Raw genomic sequence first — 18,231 nt, forward strand, 5'->3', positions numbered from 1 at the left:
CATGAGAAGAGGGAAAAAATCAACATAGTGATCAGCAATTATCAAACTACCACTACACCCTGTGTTAACACACTCCGGTCAGATCTGCTGTTATCTCAACCCTTCGTGCCCCACACTGGGCACCAAATGGACTGCTGTGGTTCCAGAGAATAAATCCTGGCAGGATAAATCACATCATACCAAACACCGAAGAAAACAATTCCATCCTAGCTGAAACCAAGGCAATAAATTACATACATGTACTGCTACTGCATATTATAAAACATATTAAAAATAGAAATTTGAAAAGGATGAGATAAAGATGACGTTTTAAAACAGTATTAAAATGATTTATTTATTGATGGTACAAAAAGATTTCCTTTCCACCCCCCAGTGGATAGTCTTGCACACTCACTGGGTTGCACACACCTGGCATTTGAGACCACTGGTATAGAGAAAGCAGGTAAATCTTGTAAAGGGGAAATATTTATTTTATCTCTAGTGACTCTGTTGTTCTCTACGTTAAGCTCAATTTGTCCATTCCTGTCATATTGCCAGAGGAGCGGCCAATTTTGTAGCTGTCTCGCAAACTGGGTTCTCAAATTGGCTCTGTCTTTATGATATGCTATGGGAGTGTGTGCCGCAGCCTCACTTCAACTGGAGAAGTCATGCTGAGTTCCTACTGGGAAACACTTCTTTCCACCAGAGGAGGGGCTGTCTCCAGTCACAGGAAAGCAGCTCCCACAATTTCTGCTGAACAGGAGCCTCTCAGAGTCTTGTTTGCAAAGACACCACAGCTCAGCATTTGGCTGAGGTCCAAGAAGGCTGCGTTCCACTGCGCCTATAGGCATATCTTCCTGTACACACTGAGATGCAGTTGCAGTGTCTTTTTGCTTCCCTTTATCTGTGACCACCAAACAATGTCTTCCCAGCTCTGTATGATGCCAAAAGCCCTGTGTGCTCTTTCTGAAAGCACGGCATGAGCCGCAATAATCTGCTCTCCCCAGGCGTGCTCAGGTGCCACCTACACTCCCACCTTGTCACCACCATTCTGCATGCAGAAGCAGATGTCTGTTCCCAGGATTGGCTTTGATTCCTGGGTCTACAAAGATCAATCCCATGACAATGGTTTTCCTACTTATCCACATTTTATTGCATTAAGAGAAAGACATCCGGCTCTGCAAGTCCAGCCCAGACAAGATTATCCACCACTTAGCAGGAGATGCTTACAGCACAGCATTACTGCTGCACTTTGTGTTGTTTCACCTCAGAAAGAGCCTTGATTGGGAATAAAAGCTCTTTCCAGAAAGCCTGACAAAGCCCCAGTGCAGATAAATGATTAATAAAAAAAAACAGGTCTTACCAAGGGCACTGTCATAACAAAGGCATCTCGTGGACATTCAGTACTTCTTTACCTGGACAATACCTATTTATTAGGAAAACAGCCCCCAGAATTATTTATTGGGAAATCTGTGGCCAAGGCATAGCAGTTTTATGGATCTGCTCCTGGTCTACTCACATCCCCAGAGTTCACTCTTCTGCCTGTCACTGGTCTGAGGGTCTCAGCTCCCCCATCGTGCTGGATCACCTGCTGTGTCCTTGGGGGAGCTCAGTGATACCCCTGCACAGGGCTTTCCTGATGGCCCCCTGGAACTCATTGTTTCTTAAACTATAGATGATGGGGTTCAGCATGGGGGTTACAATGGCATACAGCAGGGCGAGGATCTTGTTCATCTCCTTGGAGCTGCTGGATCGAGGGATCAGGTATGTAACAGCCCCAGTGCCAAAGAACAGGGACACCACGATCAGGTGGGAGGTGCAGGTGGCAAAGGCCTTCTGCCTCCCTGCTCCCTTCTGCAGCACAGCCTGGAGGATGTGAACATATGATGAGAGAGTAATGAGGAAAGAGCCCACGGCAATAGTCACAGTCAAAGCATATGAGACAGCCTTGTTGAGAAGAGTGTTAGGGCTGCAGGACACTTCCAGCAAGAAGGGGATCTCACAGAACAAATGGTTGATTACATTGGACTCACAGAAGTGTAAGTGGGCTGTGAGGAGGGCCTGGATCAGAGATGAGAAGGAGCCACTCAACCATGAGGCAGCCACTAGGCAGCGGCAGATCTTCTTGCTCATGAGTGCTGTGTAGTGGAGGGGGTGGCAGATGGCCACGTACCGATCGTAGGCCATGGCAGCCAGCAGCACACACTCAGAGCCCCCAAAGCAAAGGAAGAAGTAGATCTGCGTGATGCAGCCCCCCAAGGAAATAGTCTTCTGTGGTGAGAAGGAGTCTCTGAGGATCTTAGGGAGTGTGACGGAGGAGTAGCAGATGTCCAGGAAGGAGAGGTGGCCCAGGAAGTAGTACATGGGGGACTGCAGGTAAGCATCCAGCCAGACCAGGGTCATTACGAGCAGGTTCCCCAGCACAGTCACCAGGTAAATGAGAGAGAAGCCCATGCAGAGGGGTACCTGTGCTTTGTAGGCAGTGGAAAACCCCAAGAGAAGAAATGAGGTGGGGCTGCTGAGATTTCCCCTCTGCAGGGGCTCGGGGTTCACCTGCGGGGAGAGCAAGAAGAGATACAGGACAGGCAGAAGGAGGTGAAAGCTTAGCCCTGCCATGGGACATCTCTAGCCCTCTGTTCTTCTGTGTCATGGGCTGAAGCTGTGCCACAGTCTCTGGCAATCCTTATATCTCACAACTGGCTCAAAGGGCTATGAGATGGGAGAATTCTGTGGGGGCAGGTGGTGAGTGTCAGCCCATGGGGTTTCAATCCTTTCAGTCCTCGAGTCAACATAACAGGATGCCACGCATGCATACCTATGCATGTTCCCACTGCCCCATAGTTTTTTCAGCTGGCACAGGGGCTGCTCTCTGGCCACTTACCCTAAGGGGGCACCCAGCAGGCTTAGGTAGAAACCAGACAGACCAGGCCAAAATGGCTCTAGCTCTTCAGGCAATGGCTTGAAGAACTCATGGCAAAGCCATGCAAGCCAGCAAAAAAAGCCAGCAAAGCCACCTCCCCATGTCACCTTCTGAGCTGAGACAGAACCTGCTGTGGTTCTCACACTGTGGTCAGTAAGGATCCCAGGAACTGTTAAACAAGGGAAAACAGAAGCAGTGCCTACCATGTTGGAGATGTGACCAACTATGTGGATTCAGGAATGTTGGTGCCCAGCAAATGGGGTAGCTGTGTAATTGGGGAGGGAGGGAGGAGCTGACAGCTCATGGTTCGGCCTCATGAGCAAGTCCGTGGTGCTTGCAGAACTGGGAACCTCCAAGAACACACTTCTCCTAACGCATGGAGGCACTCTGGCAGGAGAGGAGAAGCCCTTCAGGATCCAGTCTGGGAGACGTGACACATCAGGCTTTGAACCATGAAGGGACTGGAGGCTGAAGGACAGGCGTACACTCCTCATGGTCAGTCTGGTATGTGCTGGTAAACAAGGGCATGACCACAGAAGGGAGAGACAAAGAAACGAGAAGCACCTGTAGAGATAATGGCAGCTGGGAAAGCAGCTCAGCTAACCAAAAGGCTCATGTCTGGCTTAGGAAGAGCAGATGGTCTATAGGAAATAACACAAATGGTTGTGGCTTCAGGTAAAGCCAGCATGGAGGAACCCAAACTACTACATGAAGTGTCCCATAACAGCAGATATTCCAGGAGGTCAGAGAAATAGCTGCTGTAACCAGAGCACACAGTGGAGAATCACAGAATCATAGAATGGGTGGAGTTGGAGGGAACCTCAAAGATCATCTCATTCTAGGAGGAGAGTGCAAGAAAGGGAGATGGGGAAGGGGAGCACAGCACAACACACTGAAAGACACTGGGTCCAAAAGGCTTCCTGGGTCCAAAATCATCTTGGGAAGGAGGAGAAGGAAGATCTGCCCAGACCCCTCAGCCAGACTGCAGCAAGGACAAAGCCTCAGGAGAGAAATTCTGCCAGGAAGAGTAATTCTTTGGAGGAGGGAGGCTATAAATCACTGCCTGGTCTATAAGAGGCATTCCAAATACCCTTGGATGTGTCATCTCACAGATTTTTACCAGGTCACAGCATGAAGCAAGCTGATGGGGTTTTTTGTTCTTGTTCCTGAAAAACAGGCTTCTTATAGAAAAGCTATTTGCAGAAAATAACTTCAGCTAGAGTAAGCATGAGTCAATGTCATTTTGTGTAAATGGGAAGATCAATAAGAACAGAATGGTGGCTGTGTCTGTGATCATGCACAAGTCAGGAAAGCAAGTTATTGCAGCTGGACAGATTTGGGAATACAAGCACGCAAACATAGAAAATGGATGACGCTGTGTGAAGCCAAAGGTGAAGCCTGTCTAAAACTCCCTCCTAAGCTTGAGGGAGAAGCCGGCAGAGCAGAGCTGTTGGACAAGATGACCTTCAAAGGTTCCTTCCAACTTCAACCATTCTGTGATTCAAGCAAGCAAGCAGTATTCGTACACTGAGGACAATGTTTGGAACAAGTGGAATGCCTGCAAGGAGAGAAAAGAAAAAGCCCTAAGAAAAGTCACCACTGAAAGATGAAGGAGAACAGGGAGATAATGAAAACTGTGTGCAGTCTTAAGAGGTGCACTTTTCAGCCATGTAGCTAAAATACAGGCACCCATAGGGTGCTACTCAGCTCAGAGCCCATGAAGTCAGAGCACACCCAGTCACAGTTTTCCAGGACAACAGTGACAATTTATGGCAAAGGTAGGGTGGCCTGGACAACCTGAAGGCATGGGGACAGCAGCATTATGCAGGGAGGAAAGTCTTCAGAGGTCTGCTGCACATCAGGGGACTGCAGGAGGGGAACCTGTCTGCACCTGGACTCAGGAGGAATGAATGCTTCACCTTCAGAAAAGATGCAAAGTATCTTTGTGAAGTATCTACATATGATGTGAGAATTAAAGTTCCAGGTTGCATGTGCCACCTGCCAGCCCGGAGAGGGAAGGAGGAAATGTCAAAGGTGTTGAGCAAATGGTATACAAGCCACACCTTCATTTCATTTTTCAATAACTATACGGGCTTGCATTTAAATCTGCAGTCTCTGGAAGTGTCTTTCTGCTAATTAAATTGCTTTTGATTTGCTATCAAACCTAATATGAGACAGGTGAGCTCAAGATAGAGTGGGGAGCAGCAGATCAGCACTCTTCTTCACAAAACACATGCCTACACCATGGTCTCACTAGGTTTGCAGAGCCACATCATGGCAAGGCTGGGAGCAGGTGGCAAATGCATCAACACACAAGCAAGCAACATGTCTATTCCTATACACAGCAGTGTTCGCAGAAAGGGCAGTGTTCCTCCGGTGCTACAATCAGGCACGCTGTGGGTGGGTGAACACTGAGATGTGTCCCAGGCCACTGGGTATTCAACAAGCTGACAAGTAGCACCGCAAAGATACATACCTGCCAGTTCTAGTCCTGCAGGACCATGCATGGGGCGAACTCCTTCCCTCCTTGACCCTATATCTGTCCTGTCACTGAGCACTTGCCCTGCTTGTTGGCTGGAGACACCTTATCATAGGATCATAGAATCATAGAATTGCTCAGGTTGGAAAAGACCTTAAAGATCAAGTCCAAACGCAACCTAACCATACTACCCTAACTCTAGTAACCCTCCACTAAATCATGTCCCTGAGCACCACATCCAGACGGTTTTCAAATACATCCAGGGATGATCCAGTGCCTGCACAGCTTACCTGGAGTAGATGCTTCCTCTCTTCACACCAGGTGTATCTGGCAGCATCAGCAGTTTGGGACAGCAGGGTGAATTTGATATACCCCTTGAAGGCATGTGGGAAAAGATCCCCTGTTACAGCAGATCACGTAATTGCTCAGGCACAGCCACTTAGGCAGACTAGTTTGGGATGCTGTGGGAGCACACAGCAAGTAAAGGCAACAGAGTCCTGAGGATGTTGTGTCAGCATCCCTGTGAAGGGGCCTCAGCCCTCCAGAGGCTGGGACTGGGGCTGGTCTGAAGTTTCCTGAGCAGCTTGGCAGCTGCAGACACTCAGCGCTGATCCCACTGTGGGACTGAGGTAGTGCTGCAGGCTCTGCAGCCCTACTGTCTCAGAGAAACTCATGAGAAAGAGCCTGAGTCAGGGAGTATGTCAGAGTTAGGCTTTTCTGCCTGCACTCTCCTTTCCCAGCTTGTTTTCATCATTTTCGTGACCATGAAAAGCTTTCTTTGATAACCATGGTTTCTTCTAGACAACTGGTCTGGATTGAAGAGTGACTTATGGGGCTCCAGCAAGTGCAAGGTGCACTGCTTCTCTGCTTCCAGAAGCTGCTCAGAAACCTTTCACTTCTGAGCAGTTTGGGACTCTGGGAAGAAGGCTTCCCCCACACCAGTCTGCAAAGGCCGGAATGGAGCCTGAGAGCTTTCCCATCTCTGCAGCAGGGAAGTGATGGTGCAGCTGGACAGAAACAGGAGACTCCCTCCCCAACACGGAGCTCCTTTGGACTCAGCCCTTCTTCCTACTGTCAGCACACCCTCCATTTCCCCCCACACAAGTGTATTTTGCAGTGTTTTAAGTCTCCCTTCCTCTGCCTCCCCATGACAGCCTTGGCCCTCCCCTGCTCTGCCCACAGGTGTCTGGGAAGGCTGAAGTGCAGGGAGCAAGGTGTGAGGGCTGGGCCTTTTCTTTGGTGTTGATCACAAGCCTAATTAATTATGGGATGGCCAGTAATTAACAAATAATCTCTGACTGTTAGGTGCTCTGCTAGTGGTGTCTGCCTGGATTCTTGGTTATTAGCATCATTTCTTGGCCTGGGGAGCACCACGATTTCTGCTGGAAGGTCCTCAGGGCCCCTGGTCCAGGCCCTGCCAGACCAGGCTGTCAGACGAGGCTCTGCCAGGACTTGCCTGCTCAGTTTGGGCACCTTCAAGGATAGGGATCCTATCACACTTTTGGAGACCTGCTCCAGTGTGGGACCATCTTCATTATGAAGAACCATTTCCTCTTGTCTAACAGAGATTTTCCACGTTCCAGCTTGTGTCTGTTGCCCTTTGCCTTGCCGTGCTGTACCCCCAGGCAGAGCCTGCCTGCACCTTCTCCTTGTCCTCCCTTCGGGCAGTTGGAGATAGCAGTCAGACGTCCCCTCTTCTCTTCTGAAGGCCAACCCAGCCCAGCTCTCAGCCTCTCATCAGACACGCTGTGCTGCGGGCCCTGACCAGCTTAATGCTCAACTCTCCTTCCCTCCCCCTCATCCTTGCTGCATGAGAAAGGGCCTTTCCTGCACTGTGGAGCCCCAGAGTGAGCCCTTCTCTCCAGGGGCACTTCCACAAGGGCTCCTTGAGCTGTAGCCACCCTTCATTAACCCAGACCAGGCTGCACTGGTTGCCTGCTGCCTGCGGTGCTGCTTGTTGCCCACTGGCTGTACATCTCTTTGGCATGGGGTTAACCTCCACAGGAGCAAGATTTTGCATCAGCTTTGGCTGAACATCAGGGTTTTGTGCTTCCCTGTTCCTGTGGGCCACCGAGGCCTCTCTGAATGGCAGCCCTGTCTGCCAGCACAACCCAGAGCTTTGCTGTCCCCAAGAGGCACACTGTCACCGATACTGGGCACTGTAGGACTGACACATCTTCATGCATGTCAGGGGATGCTGGCGCTGACAGCTTGGGAAGTCCTCAGCTGTGTTGTTTCATACCTTCAGGCCACCAGACGTATCCCATTGGCTGTGTTGGGTCAGCCAGTCACAGAGCCAAAGGATTAAACCACATCCTGTTGTGATCCAAGTTGAAAATAGCCACATGCCTTCAACAGAACCTCTGGAGGAAGCAGGAATGCCCAAAGCCTGCTGTGTCCCCAGTGCCCGTGTCTCATGAAGTTATGGCCCAAAAGGCACCTTGCTGCCCCAGCAACAGTCAGGTCTCAGTTGGCGTCATTAAAAGTTTCTGAACTTCTGCAGCCTCAACTTCTGAAAAGGCTCTAAGGGGCTTGTTGTTCCACTGCAGTGCCTGGGGACAGGAGCTATACTTGCCCCTTCACAAACTTGGGAACAAAGACTGTTTACTCCTCTGTGGGGCTCAGACCCAGCACAGAGGTGTTGATAGGCAGTAACTGGCAATTTAAGTGTAACTCATTCCTGACCCAGGAGAGTTCAGCTGGTTTGTGCCTGTGCTGCAGAGCCATTGCCCACTGGCACAAGTCCCCACAAGGAACAGATCCCAAGACAGATGGGCTGAGGGATGGCTCAGGTGGGCTGGCATGAGCCAGGTCCCATGTGCAGCGGTACATGGGGAAACCCATGGTCTCACCCCATGTGATCCAAGATGGACGGATGAGATCCAACTCCTGCTGCAATGACTATATAACCAGCTACAGGCAGTGATGCCCAGCACACACAATGGGGCATCCATGGGGTTCTAACATGCGACTGCTCTGGGTGGTTGGATATGGACCCATGAGGTATGGTGCAGAGGTTTTAGGGCCCACACGTGGGATGGCTGAGAGCCTCCAGGTTATGAGCCTCTGGCAGGACTTGGTTCATGGGGCTGAAATCAAAAGGCTGTTCTCATTACAGCCAGTGCTGTGCTTAGAGCCAGAGATGCTCCAATACAGTCATATTTTATTTTTAAATGAAAAAAAAAAAAAGTCAGGAGGATTAAATACCACATATGGCACAGAGATTGTTTAGAAAGTCCAGCTTAGAGCTTTATTCTGAGCGCTTAAGTTGATATTAGAAAATACAAACCCTAAACAATGTTATGAAAGGAAACCAGAATGATTGAATCAGTTTAAAGAAGCTGATAAAAAATAAGATAGATGCTCTTAAATTTGTTGAGGTTACATCCATGTGAAGGCAGTAGAATGTGCCCCGGTAAGTTTACTAGCAATCATAGAAGGCAAGCAATGAAGACACCAGAATTTGGCCGCTTTCTTTGAGGGATAACATCTGCACTTACAGACAGCCTCTTCTTCAAAAGTTCCAGGACCAGGAATTGAACATTAGAATCTGTTTGACCAGGAGCTGGTCAAATTCAGATTGAATATTCAAGGAAAAGAATATGATGGAAAAGCAAAAAAAACCCACAACTGCCTTAGCTGAGAAGAAGCTTTGTTGGATCTCCAGCCTAGAACATCCCTTTTACAAACACTTGAGAGGCTCTGTCCTGCCAAAACAGAGGTGCAAGATAGTAGTGAAACAGAGGAGATGGCATTTCCAGTCAAAATAAGCTAATTATGAAACTCAGACTTCTCACTGTATCATGTCATCTGCTGAGGTGCATCCTTGGTACCTCTAATTGTCATCAGAAATCTAGAGGAAGTAAATATTATTCTGGATTTTGAAGAGGTTGTCAGAGGTAAAGAGACAGCATACAAGCCAGTGTACTTTGCAGAGCAGGCAGGTGCTTGCTAGAGATGTAATTAATGGCAGAACTGGTTGATGCATGGACGAACTATGTCACAAGGCAGGCAAAATCCAACTTCTGCACAGGAAAGTCACACCTCAAAAATATAATTAGTGGAGGAGTCAACAAGATTTGAATGTTGGACATTATCTTGTAATCTTGGAAGGGTATTAAAGCCCGCAGAGGACACACTGCCACTGGTAGGGAAGAAGAGAAAAAGATGCAATCAGTCTTCCAGGGTATGAAGGTCACTCACATCACAAGCAAGCACTGCAGCCCTTGACTGTGAAATATCCAAAAGAGCTTCTCACAAATACAGGGTTCAGCACCTCCCAGCTGCTAAGGACCTCCCCATCCCCTCCGCCCCATCACCGCTCCGCTATCTCCTCTGCAAGCCTTCCCTATCAACTAGGTGCCTGGTCTGTGCTCAGCTGCACACATCTGTTCCTCAATGCAGGATGCTACCAAGGTCCTGGGAAACCCTTTGGACAAATTCGTGGGTGAAAGTCCCTTGGAAATCACTGACTATACCATGACATCTGGACAGGCTTGCTGGGAAGTTCAAGAATTGTAGATATCACCTCTTTCTTCTTGTCCCATTTGCTCCTCTTTGTCCTATATCTACTAATATCTGAAGGCACAGTCTGCAAGGGTACGTGTAGTGCAACATGGCATAGCAGCCCCTGTGGGTCACAGCCAGGCAGGGCAGGAGTTCTGCTCTGGCACCCAGCACCCCGGCACCCAAACCCACAGCACTCTGCACTGGGTTCCCAGGTTGGCACTTGGCTACCAAGAAGCACTGGGCTGGGGAATGCACTGTGGTGAAAGCTCCCTTGGTTTCGGGTGAAAGCCAGCTACAGCGATAGTCTGGGTGTGGATCACGAGGCCTGCAGTAAGGACAGTTCCCCACTCTGCAGGAAGGGGTGTTGCACCCAGAAAAAGGTCAGAAATGATGGCGAAGCAGAAACTGCTGCGCAGAGTTGCTCTGGGCAGCCAGTCGGGCACAGGGAGAAAGCAGATGGGTGAAAGGAGGAGTGGGAAATGCAAATGGCAGAGAGTGATTTCACTGCCGCCTGGCTGGGCAATGCCCACACATGGCAGGAAAGAAATATTTGGCTGGAACACAGTGTGGAGACACTGGGACTCCCTGTCACGCAGAGCTCTTGGAAAAGGGTGTTACTGGCAGCAGGATGTTGTGATCCACATCAACAAGCGTACTGAAAACAAGCCTTGAGGCAAAGCCACGTGTGGGCCCAGCATTCTCAGGAGTACAGCAGGTTCTGAGCTGTTCCTGTCCAGATTGAGCAGGAGAGCAAATTCCTGCTGGAAGCACTGGGCTTCTTCCCAAAGAAGGCGGAGGTGATGCTGGCTCTGGAAGTCCCAGTGGGTTTCCCTGCCCAGCCACTGCCGGGATGTGTCCAGCTCCCACTTCTGCTCAGCACCAAGACCGAGAGGGGAAGTTTCTCAACCATATTTTCCCAGTCCCTGTGATGGGGAAGGAGCAGCTGGGAAAATCCCGATGAGCTCAGTGCTGGGACAGACCCTGCCAATGTCCTTGCCAGCAGAGAGCAGCGGGGAGGCGGATCCGCTGGGGTGAGCTCACTGCAGGACCGTCCCTGGTTGTTTTCCTTCCATGCGCAAACCCCAGGAGGACAGCAGGCGGCAGCACCTGCCCAAACACCCCAGATTCTCCCCAGACGGTTACACCAGGCTCTTGGGAAAGTTACTGTTTATTTGGGCAAAAAGGAGGAGCCGTGTGCTGGTGAAGCGGGAGATGCCTCATAGCCATGATAGGGGTGGTAGAGCAGCAGCCTCGAGCTTTGGCACATTAGTCTTGCTTTGTTTGGGAAGCAGCATTCATCAGCCATCCTGTGGAAAAGAGCCAGGAGAGGTGTGCTGAGTATTTGAGGTGGGAGGCCAACAGAGTGGGCAGGGCCCTCCCCTGCTCTCTGGGCTTCGGCCGTCTCCAGGGGTGAGTTTCTAGCCTGCCTCTACAACTAAATGTGCACTGCTGTGGGGGGAAATGAATGCTAGGGTTGCCCAGTGGGCTGACATCCAGCATGTTTTACATGGTAAGACGCCAACCCCGATTTGCCAGCTTTACTTGTTCATTTCATTGCAGCCCCTTTGGCAAGATCCAGTGTCCTGGCCCTTGCCACTGGATGAACTCAGCAGCCATTTCTCCACTGAGCAGGTTTTGGTTCGGGTGTCACTGCCCACCATCAGGCGGCTGCGTCTCCATTGCATCCCTGTGCTCCTCACTGCAGGGAAGCTCCAAAAGAAACCATCCTACCTGGATGTGTGCTCCAGCACATCTTCAAACAACTCAGCCCCCAGAGTAATTTGAGGAACTCATGGCGGCCCCGTGTTGGGATACCAAGGGGGAAATTTCCAGGTGGGGATATATACTGCGTTGCACTGCAGCAACTCACCTACACTTCATCAACGCTGCATTCCTCTGTGAAAATAAAGAGAAAGGCTGAGTGCAGGGCTGTGGTCTTGCCAGTCCCATTTAGCACCCACAGCACGGGTCAGACAACCCAGGAACGTGAGCAAGACAGAAGTCATGGTGTGCCAAGCCCCTCGTCACCTCCTGCCTACCCACACCACCAACCAGTCCCTGCCAACCCGCTCAGGCTCCCTGCGAGGACTGATCCAGCCTGGTGGCTCTGAACACAGCACTTAGTCACACTCACCCTGGCTGGGCAGCACAGCGACCATCTCATCCGTGTAGTTCCGCTCCCTAGCAAGCTTCCTGAAGATTGCCATGGCTGTGGGGCTCACCTCACGGCTTCTGCCTGAAGGCAAGAAAGGAGTTAGCCACTGGCTGGGTGGGACAGGTGATGCCCTGGTACCAGGGTCCCCAGGCAGCCCAGTGTCTCTTGGATCCCATCCCCACCCTTTCTGACCTCTCCTTGCAGCAGGACCCCAGCTCTTAGCTCTGTTTCACCAGATGACTTACTGAGGCCATGGATACCTGGCACAGTGCAGAAATCTGAGACCAAACCCCAAACTGCTGCTCCCTCCACTTCCCCCTGCCTTGATCTGCCTCCTAAACCAGAACTGGCCAGTGGCAGTTGCAGCACAAGGTGCCTTCATGTCCCATCCCCCCTTGCCCCTCATGCCCACAGCCCCAGCTTGGCCACGCACTGTAGAGCCTCATCATGTGCAAGGTCCTCCCATCCTTCACCCTGGTTGCAAAGATCACTGCATAGCTCTTGTAGTCAGTGTCCAGCACCTCCACCGTTTTCTCGGCTTCCTCTGAAAAAGGACATGGAGCAAAGTTAAAAATTTGCTACATGCCCCTGAGAGCTGCCATGCTGCAAAAGGACTATAAGCATATGAATGCCCATTCATTGATCCACCCAGCCCATATTTCTCCTGCATCCCCCCTCCTGACTTTCCATCTTGGTAAGGCTCCTCTAAAAGCCTGGGGAGCCCACAGATCATGGCACGGATCAGCAGAGCGACAGGGACCTTGACTGCAGGAGGGAATGGGGGTGGCCACTGTGGGCAGCAGAGCAGCCTGGCCAATTTGGGACTAGCACTTGAGTGGGGGGTGGGGGAAAGCACTGCTCTTTTGTCCCTGTTGCAAAACAACTCTGCTTTGCCCACACTTAGGCTCATGTGTCCTCCTGCAAGCAGCTTCCCAGCAGGAGCCACTGCTAGTGGGGCATGGCCCCAGCATGAAGTGGTGTTGAGTGGGTAGTTGGGGCCAGTGGTGGGGGGCATCCCAGGTCCCAGGCACAATCAGTGTGCCTCTGACTCTGCCCACAACTCTGTTCCCACTCACCTGAGTAGTAGACTTCACCATCATCACTGGTCTTCTTGAAGGTTGTCTCCCATTTTCTGCACCCCTTTGGGCTGCAAGGCAAGGAAGAATGCCCTGTCACGCATGAAGGTGTGCTCAGAGCCATCTGGTTTTGTCCCTGCTGGGTTGACGTTCCCCACGCCAGGACACAAGCTCTGGAGTCGGGGTCACACCTCCAACACAGGAGGTGCTGATAGAGGATGCTGTGTCCTGGGGAGAGCTGCCACTCGTGCAGCAATGGGTGCCAGAGCAGGACAGGGAGAATAGAACATGGCACTTACATGGGGCAGCAGAGGAGACCTTCAGCTGCTGACAGCTGGTGCCCCAATTCAGTCTCCCTCCAGGTTTGTGGGTGTACTGGGTAGGAGCACCCGGGTGGGCACCCACTGACCAAAGCCCAGAGAGAGAAGCACCTGGCACTTACCTGGGGGCAGCATAGGAGACCTCCAGCTCATCCTCTCCTAGGAAAGAGATTCTGGCCATTACCATCTTCATCTTGCCCTTCTCACGCAGGAAGAAGTCGGTGTTGGAGGCCAGAGCAACAATATACCATTTCCCTGCAACCTGGAAGTAGGAATGGGCTGTGAGCCCGGAGGACCTGGCAGGACGTGTCCCTTTCTGGGTACCTGCATCCCATACAGGCACCTAAACCCCTGCTGCATCACTGTGCTGGGACTGAGTGTGCAGTGCTTCCAGCATTGGCTGTGGTGCCCCCAGCTATCCCCAGCAACCAAAAGGTCCTCCCATCCCCGCCCTGGTAAGCAGAGCCCACAGTCCCTTCCCCAGCGTTCCGCAGGTCACCTCGCTCCTGTCCGGCACTGTGGCCGCAGCCTCTGTGTGCAGCAAGCAGAGCAGGGCCAGCGCCAGGCTCAGTGCCAGCGTCCTCATCTCGTTCAGCCTCCGGCGTCACCGCGGGATGGGGAACGGTCCCGGTGCTGTTGGCTTTATAGGGCTGTGCTCCCTTCCCCCCCACTCCCCCTCCCCCCGCCGTGCCCCCCGCTCCCCCCGCTGCGTGCTGTGCCGCACGGAGAGCACTGCTATTGTTGGCATGGGGCGAGGTGCTGCTGCGGGAGCTGAAACCATCCCAGGGTAAACAGACGCTTACGGAAAGAGGAAAGTGTTGCAAGCCCTGAGGAGGGGTCTGAGTAGTGGGATTGCAGGACTGCTATTTCACCACAGCTGAAAATGAAGATTTTCTTGTTTAAGACTCTTGTGAAATAACAAAGGTACTTCTTGTTTCCCGGCTGAGAACTGCCGGGAGAAGCAGGGAGGTCATTCCCGGCACGGCGTCCGTGGGCAGCCCCGGCACAGCAGTGACTGGCACCTGCCCTGAGGCTGCTCCCACTGTTACCCCCACGCCTGGATGGCAGCGCAGGGTGCCAGCGTGCTGCTGCCACATGTGCCTTCCTGGCCAGGGTACGCTGCCCCTCTGCCCTGCTTCCTACGGGCTCCAGGGTTCCAAAGGGCTCATGTTGCTTCCTCACAAACCCCACACCCACGTGTGCGCTGAGGGACCCCCCTTCCTTGGCCACCACTTGCTGGGGAATGAAGAGGGGATGGGAGCATGGCCCTACTGCCCCCACAGCTCTTTGCCAGCAGGCGGATGAGGCGGTGGGTGGCAGGTAGATGTGGGGGCCCTGATTAGACATGGGGCAGCCCTTTACCCACCTGTTCTGGGGGATGCCCCCTGCCCACTCTGCCCAGTTGGGCTCCCCACGCTGGGTGGGCTCTGCAAACCACACAAAGGAACCCCCAGACTGCCCTGTGGTGCTGGAGGGATGGGTTTGGTGCAGGGCTGCTGGCAGCACCCCCAGCCCTGACAACAAAAGCACTGAGCTCAGGGGAAGCTTCTGCACCTGTTTATTTCAAGCAGAGAGGTGTGCTCCCAGCACAGAGCAGCAGGACTGGGAGGGGTGGGAAGGGGCAGCACGGAGCGGGCACTGAGCCAAGTGCTGGGGACACGCAACCCTGTGTCAGCCCCTCAGCTGCAGGGAGGCAGGATGGATGGACAGACGGTCAGGGGTCAGTAGGCACTTGGAGGGGCTGCGCATCCTTGCTCAGCCTGTGCTCACTTCTGAGTCTTGGCACACCGATCTGTTCAGTGGGAGGAGAGGAGCGTGAGCATGGCCTCACACTGTATCCCTGTGGAGCATCCCCACACAGAGGGGACATGAATGCCACCTCCCTCCTGGCACTCACCCGAGTGCGGCAGCACGACCAGCATGTCCTCAGTCAGGCCCATGGAGTGGAAGAGCTCCTTGAACTTCTGCAGGAGCTGTGGGCTCATGTCCTGATTCCTTGCTGCAGGTGGAGACCAAAGCAGGGGCTGTGAGTGAGGGTCCCTACAGCCAGCACCGCACCTGGGGGTGGCCCCGCAGTGGGACCCCTGGGATGGGCAAAGCACTAGGGGATGAGGTGTAGGATGGCCACCAGGCACCTCTGTGGCCAGCAGCAAAGGACGGGGACCCACCCTGGGGGCTGTGCACCCCCCATGCAGCGCCAGCAGCCCTGGAGTTCTGCAGCTCGAGTGGCATGCTGCAGGTGGGGATTTAATTCAACACGGTGCCAAGTGGGGATATTGCCAATGTCATGTTTTGTTCACCCCAAAATGGACTCTTTGGGCATGGGTAGGTGCTGGCACGCTGGGTGCTGATGCAATGGCCTTGGGTGGCAATGAGGATCCCAGCCCTGGCCCCCCCCCCCCCCCCCCCCATTGGATAGACACCCACTGTAGAGCTGCAGCATGGTGCTGGGTTCCTGGCTGTCTTTCTGCTGGGAGTACACGATGGCGTAGTGCTCGTAGTCTGTGTCCATCACGCGCAGATCCCTCTTCTCTCCCTTTTCTAAAAGATCCCAGAGAGCACCCAGTCAGGCTGTGGCTGCAAATGTGCCCATCGGGGTCTGTGAAGGGAGGTGCCGCACAGAGCCAGCAGTTGTGTGCAGTCACCGGTGGAGGCAGAGGAGCCGACCCACCTCCTACTGCCCCTGGACACAGCAGGACAGGCGCTGCCCACCCTGCATTTCAGGGCCCCTTGCCCACACATACCTGTGCCAATGTAGTGCCCTGCCTGCCCACTTTGCTGGAACAGCATCATAATCTTTTTGCATTCTTCTGGCCTGGAAGGGGAAAATTGAAACAGCAAATGAGGCTGGGAGCCAGCGGACGGCATGCTGGGCAGTGGGACATGTGGGGCTGTGCAGCCCACAACTTGGGCAGTGCCCAGCCCAGGGGGCACCACTGCAACGGGACTCACAGCGGGATAACCGTCTCCATGGTCATGTGTCCCTCCGGAGTGAAGCTGACGGCAGTGGCAGAGGATGTCATCTTGTCCTTCATGCCCAGGAACACAGGGCAGTTGGAAACAGCAGCCATCATGTGCCACATCCCTGCAAACTGCAGCGAGCCATCACTGTCAGGGTTTGGGGAAGATCTGGGGAGCTACCACCTCCCAGGGGGACCTATACCCACCGTGGGGTCCTGTCAGTCAGTGGTGGAAGACCTGCCACCCCAACATAGCGACCTGCCACCCACCACTGGGACCTGCCACCTGCCTGGGGGACCTGCACCCACCATGGGGCCCCATCAGCTTGTGGTAAGGGAGTTGTCAGCTGCCATAGGGACTTTCCACCCCATTGCAGGGACCTGTCATGTACCGCAGGGACTTGTCATGTACCGTAGGGACCTGCCACCTGCCCTGGGGGACCTGCCACCCCACTGCAGGAACCTGCCATCTCCAATGGGGACCTGTCTTTCTGCACAGGGACCTGTCACATGCCATGGGGACCTGCTGTTCTCTGCAGGGACCAGCCAAACCTAGCCTGGGGACCTGCCACCTCCCTGCACACAGAAAACTCCTGCGCTGTGCCATGGAGGTGAGCAGCATGACATTCAGCCCACATTCCCTGGGGCAGCTCTGCATTCCCGGGGCCACCATAGCCCCAGGGTGTTGTATTCCCCCAGCAGGGCCAGCACAGTGGCCCAGCACTGGTCTGGTTGTGCATCTGGCTCTGCATCCAGAGCCTCCCACAGCAGAGGCTGAGAGACTCAGAGCTGAGACCAGGGGGTGCCTGGGGATGCAGCTCTGCTACCCTGCCCCATCCCAGGCAGTCTGGCACCCTTTGCCATTACCTTCTTGGTGTCGAAGTCCAGCTGCACAGGGACCTCAGCCCCTACCCGCAGCAGGCAGAGCAGGGTCAGCACCAGGCTCGGCAACACCGCTGTCATCCTTGCTTTGGGGTCTGGATGCTGCGGGAGAGGCTGCATGGTGCTGCCTTTTCCTGCACCTACCTTTATAGCCCCCACTGCTGGCAGCACCCCCCACCCACCCCACTTTATGCAACAGGTTACACAAGAGCAGTGATAAGTTGTCCCCGTGTTAGGTGACAGCTTTGGCCCCTTCCCAGTCTAATTGCTCTGTCCCAAATGAATGCGGCGTTGTGTCAGACCAGCACGGAACTTGTTGGGGACTGGCACCATCTGTGCCAAAGTGGGTCCAGGGAGGGGGCCGCGGGTGTAGAGGTGTCCCCTGGCATCCTTCCTAGGATCTGGCTGTGTCAGGATGGGGAGAGCAGTGGGATGGGGCTTAAGTCTGGGGTCAATCTGCAGCCTGCTGCCCCTGGGTGCAGACCCCGCTCCAGGGCAGGACTCAGGGTCATGACATGGGGAGCACTGGGGCAGCTGTGACTGCATGACATCTTCTGCTCAGGGCCATTGCTCTGGTTTGTGAACATCCTCCTGCTGTGGTTTTGGAGATCCCCCTTGTGATCACTCATTGCCACATGCCTACACAGCCAGCCTACTCTCCAGAGGGGAAACTGAGGCAGGGAGGCTGGCATGGCCAATGTGGCGGATGGGATCTGATCCCCACAGCTCGTCTCAGCCCTTCTCAGCCCTGGAACCCCTTTGTCCCAGGTGTGGGGCAGGTTTTATGGCCAGGCAGCACCATGTGAGTGCATACAGGGTACAAACCCAACACCCCCCCGGCACTGCAGTGCCACCCAACCTCAACTAAGCAGCACGCCAGGAAGGACCTCCCCAGGCCCAGGAAGGCCCACTGGGCCCCCACTCCACAACGACCAAACAGACACGAGCAGG

At 53.5% G+C, this 18,231-nt stretch overlaps 3 protein-coding genes across 3 annotated transcripts; all 3 read right to left on the reverse strand.

The window, feature by feature from the left end:
- Positions 1 to 727: 727 nt before the first annotated feature.
- LOC417291 (olfactory receptor 10A7-like) lies at positions 728 to 2,900 on the reverse strand. The gene has a single exon (XM_004945725.4). The coding sequence runs from the start codon at positions 2,593 to 2,595 to the stop codon at positions 1,564 to 1,566; it is 1,032 nt and encodes a 343-aa protein (XP_004945782.2). The 5' UTR covers positions 2,596 to 2,900; the 3' UTR covers positions 728 to 1,563.
- An 8,137-nt stretch (positions 2,901 to 11,037) lies between these two features.
- Positions 11,038 to 14,054, reverse strand: EXFABP (extracellular fatty acid-binding protein). The gene is made up of 7 exons (NM_205422.2): positions 13,938 to 14,054; positions 13,561 to 13,700; positions 13,119 to 13,189; positions 12,476 to 12,586; positions 12,022 to 12,123; positions 11,758 to 11,783; positions 11,038 to 11,194 (listed from the first exon to the last, which is right to left on the reverse strand). The coding sequence occupies exons 1-6, from the start codon at positions 14,022 to 14,024 to the stop codon at positions 11,758 to 11,760; spliced, it is 537 nt and encodes a 178-aa protein (NP_990753.2). The 5' UTR covers positions 14,025 to 14,054; the 3' UTR covers positions 11,038 to 11,194.
- A 925-nt stretch (positions 14,055 to 14,979) lies between these two features.
- On the reverse strand, positions 14,980 to 17,400 carry LCN15 (lipocalin 15). The gene is made up of 6 exons (XM_004945724.5): positions 17,266 to 17,400; positions 16,391 to 16,530; positions 16,183 to 16,253; positions 15,866 to 15,979; positions 15,336 to 15,437; positions 14,980 to 15,230 (listed from the first exon to the last, which is right to left on the reverse strand). Exons 1-6 carry the CDS (start codon positions 17,398 to 17,400, stop codon positions 15,205 to 15,207), a joined length of 588 nt encoding a protein of 195 aa, XP_004945781.1. The 3' UTR covers positions 14,980 to 15,204.
- Between the last annotated feature and the right edge of the window lie 831 nt (positions 17,401 to 18,231).

The sequence above is a fragment of the Gallus gallus genome, chromosome 17 (genome assembly GCF_016699485.2).
Source record: "Gallus gallus isolate bGalGal1 chromosome 17, bGalGal1.mat.broiler.GRCg7b, whole genome shotgun sequence".
Taxonomy (NCBI): Eukaryota; Metazoa; Chordata; class Aves; order Galliformes; family Phasianidae; genus Gallus; species Gallus gallus.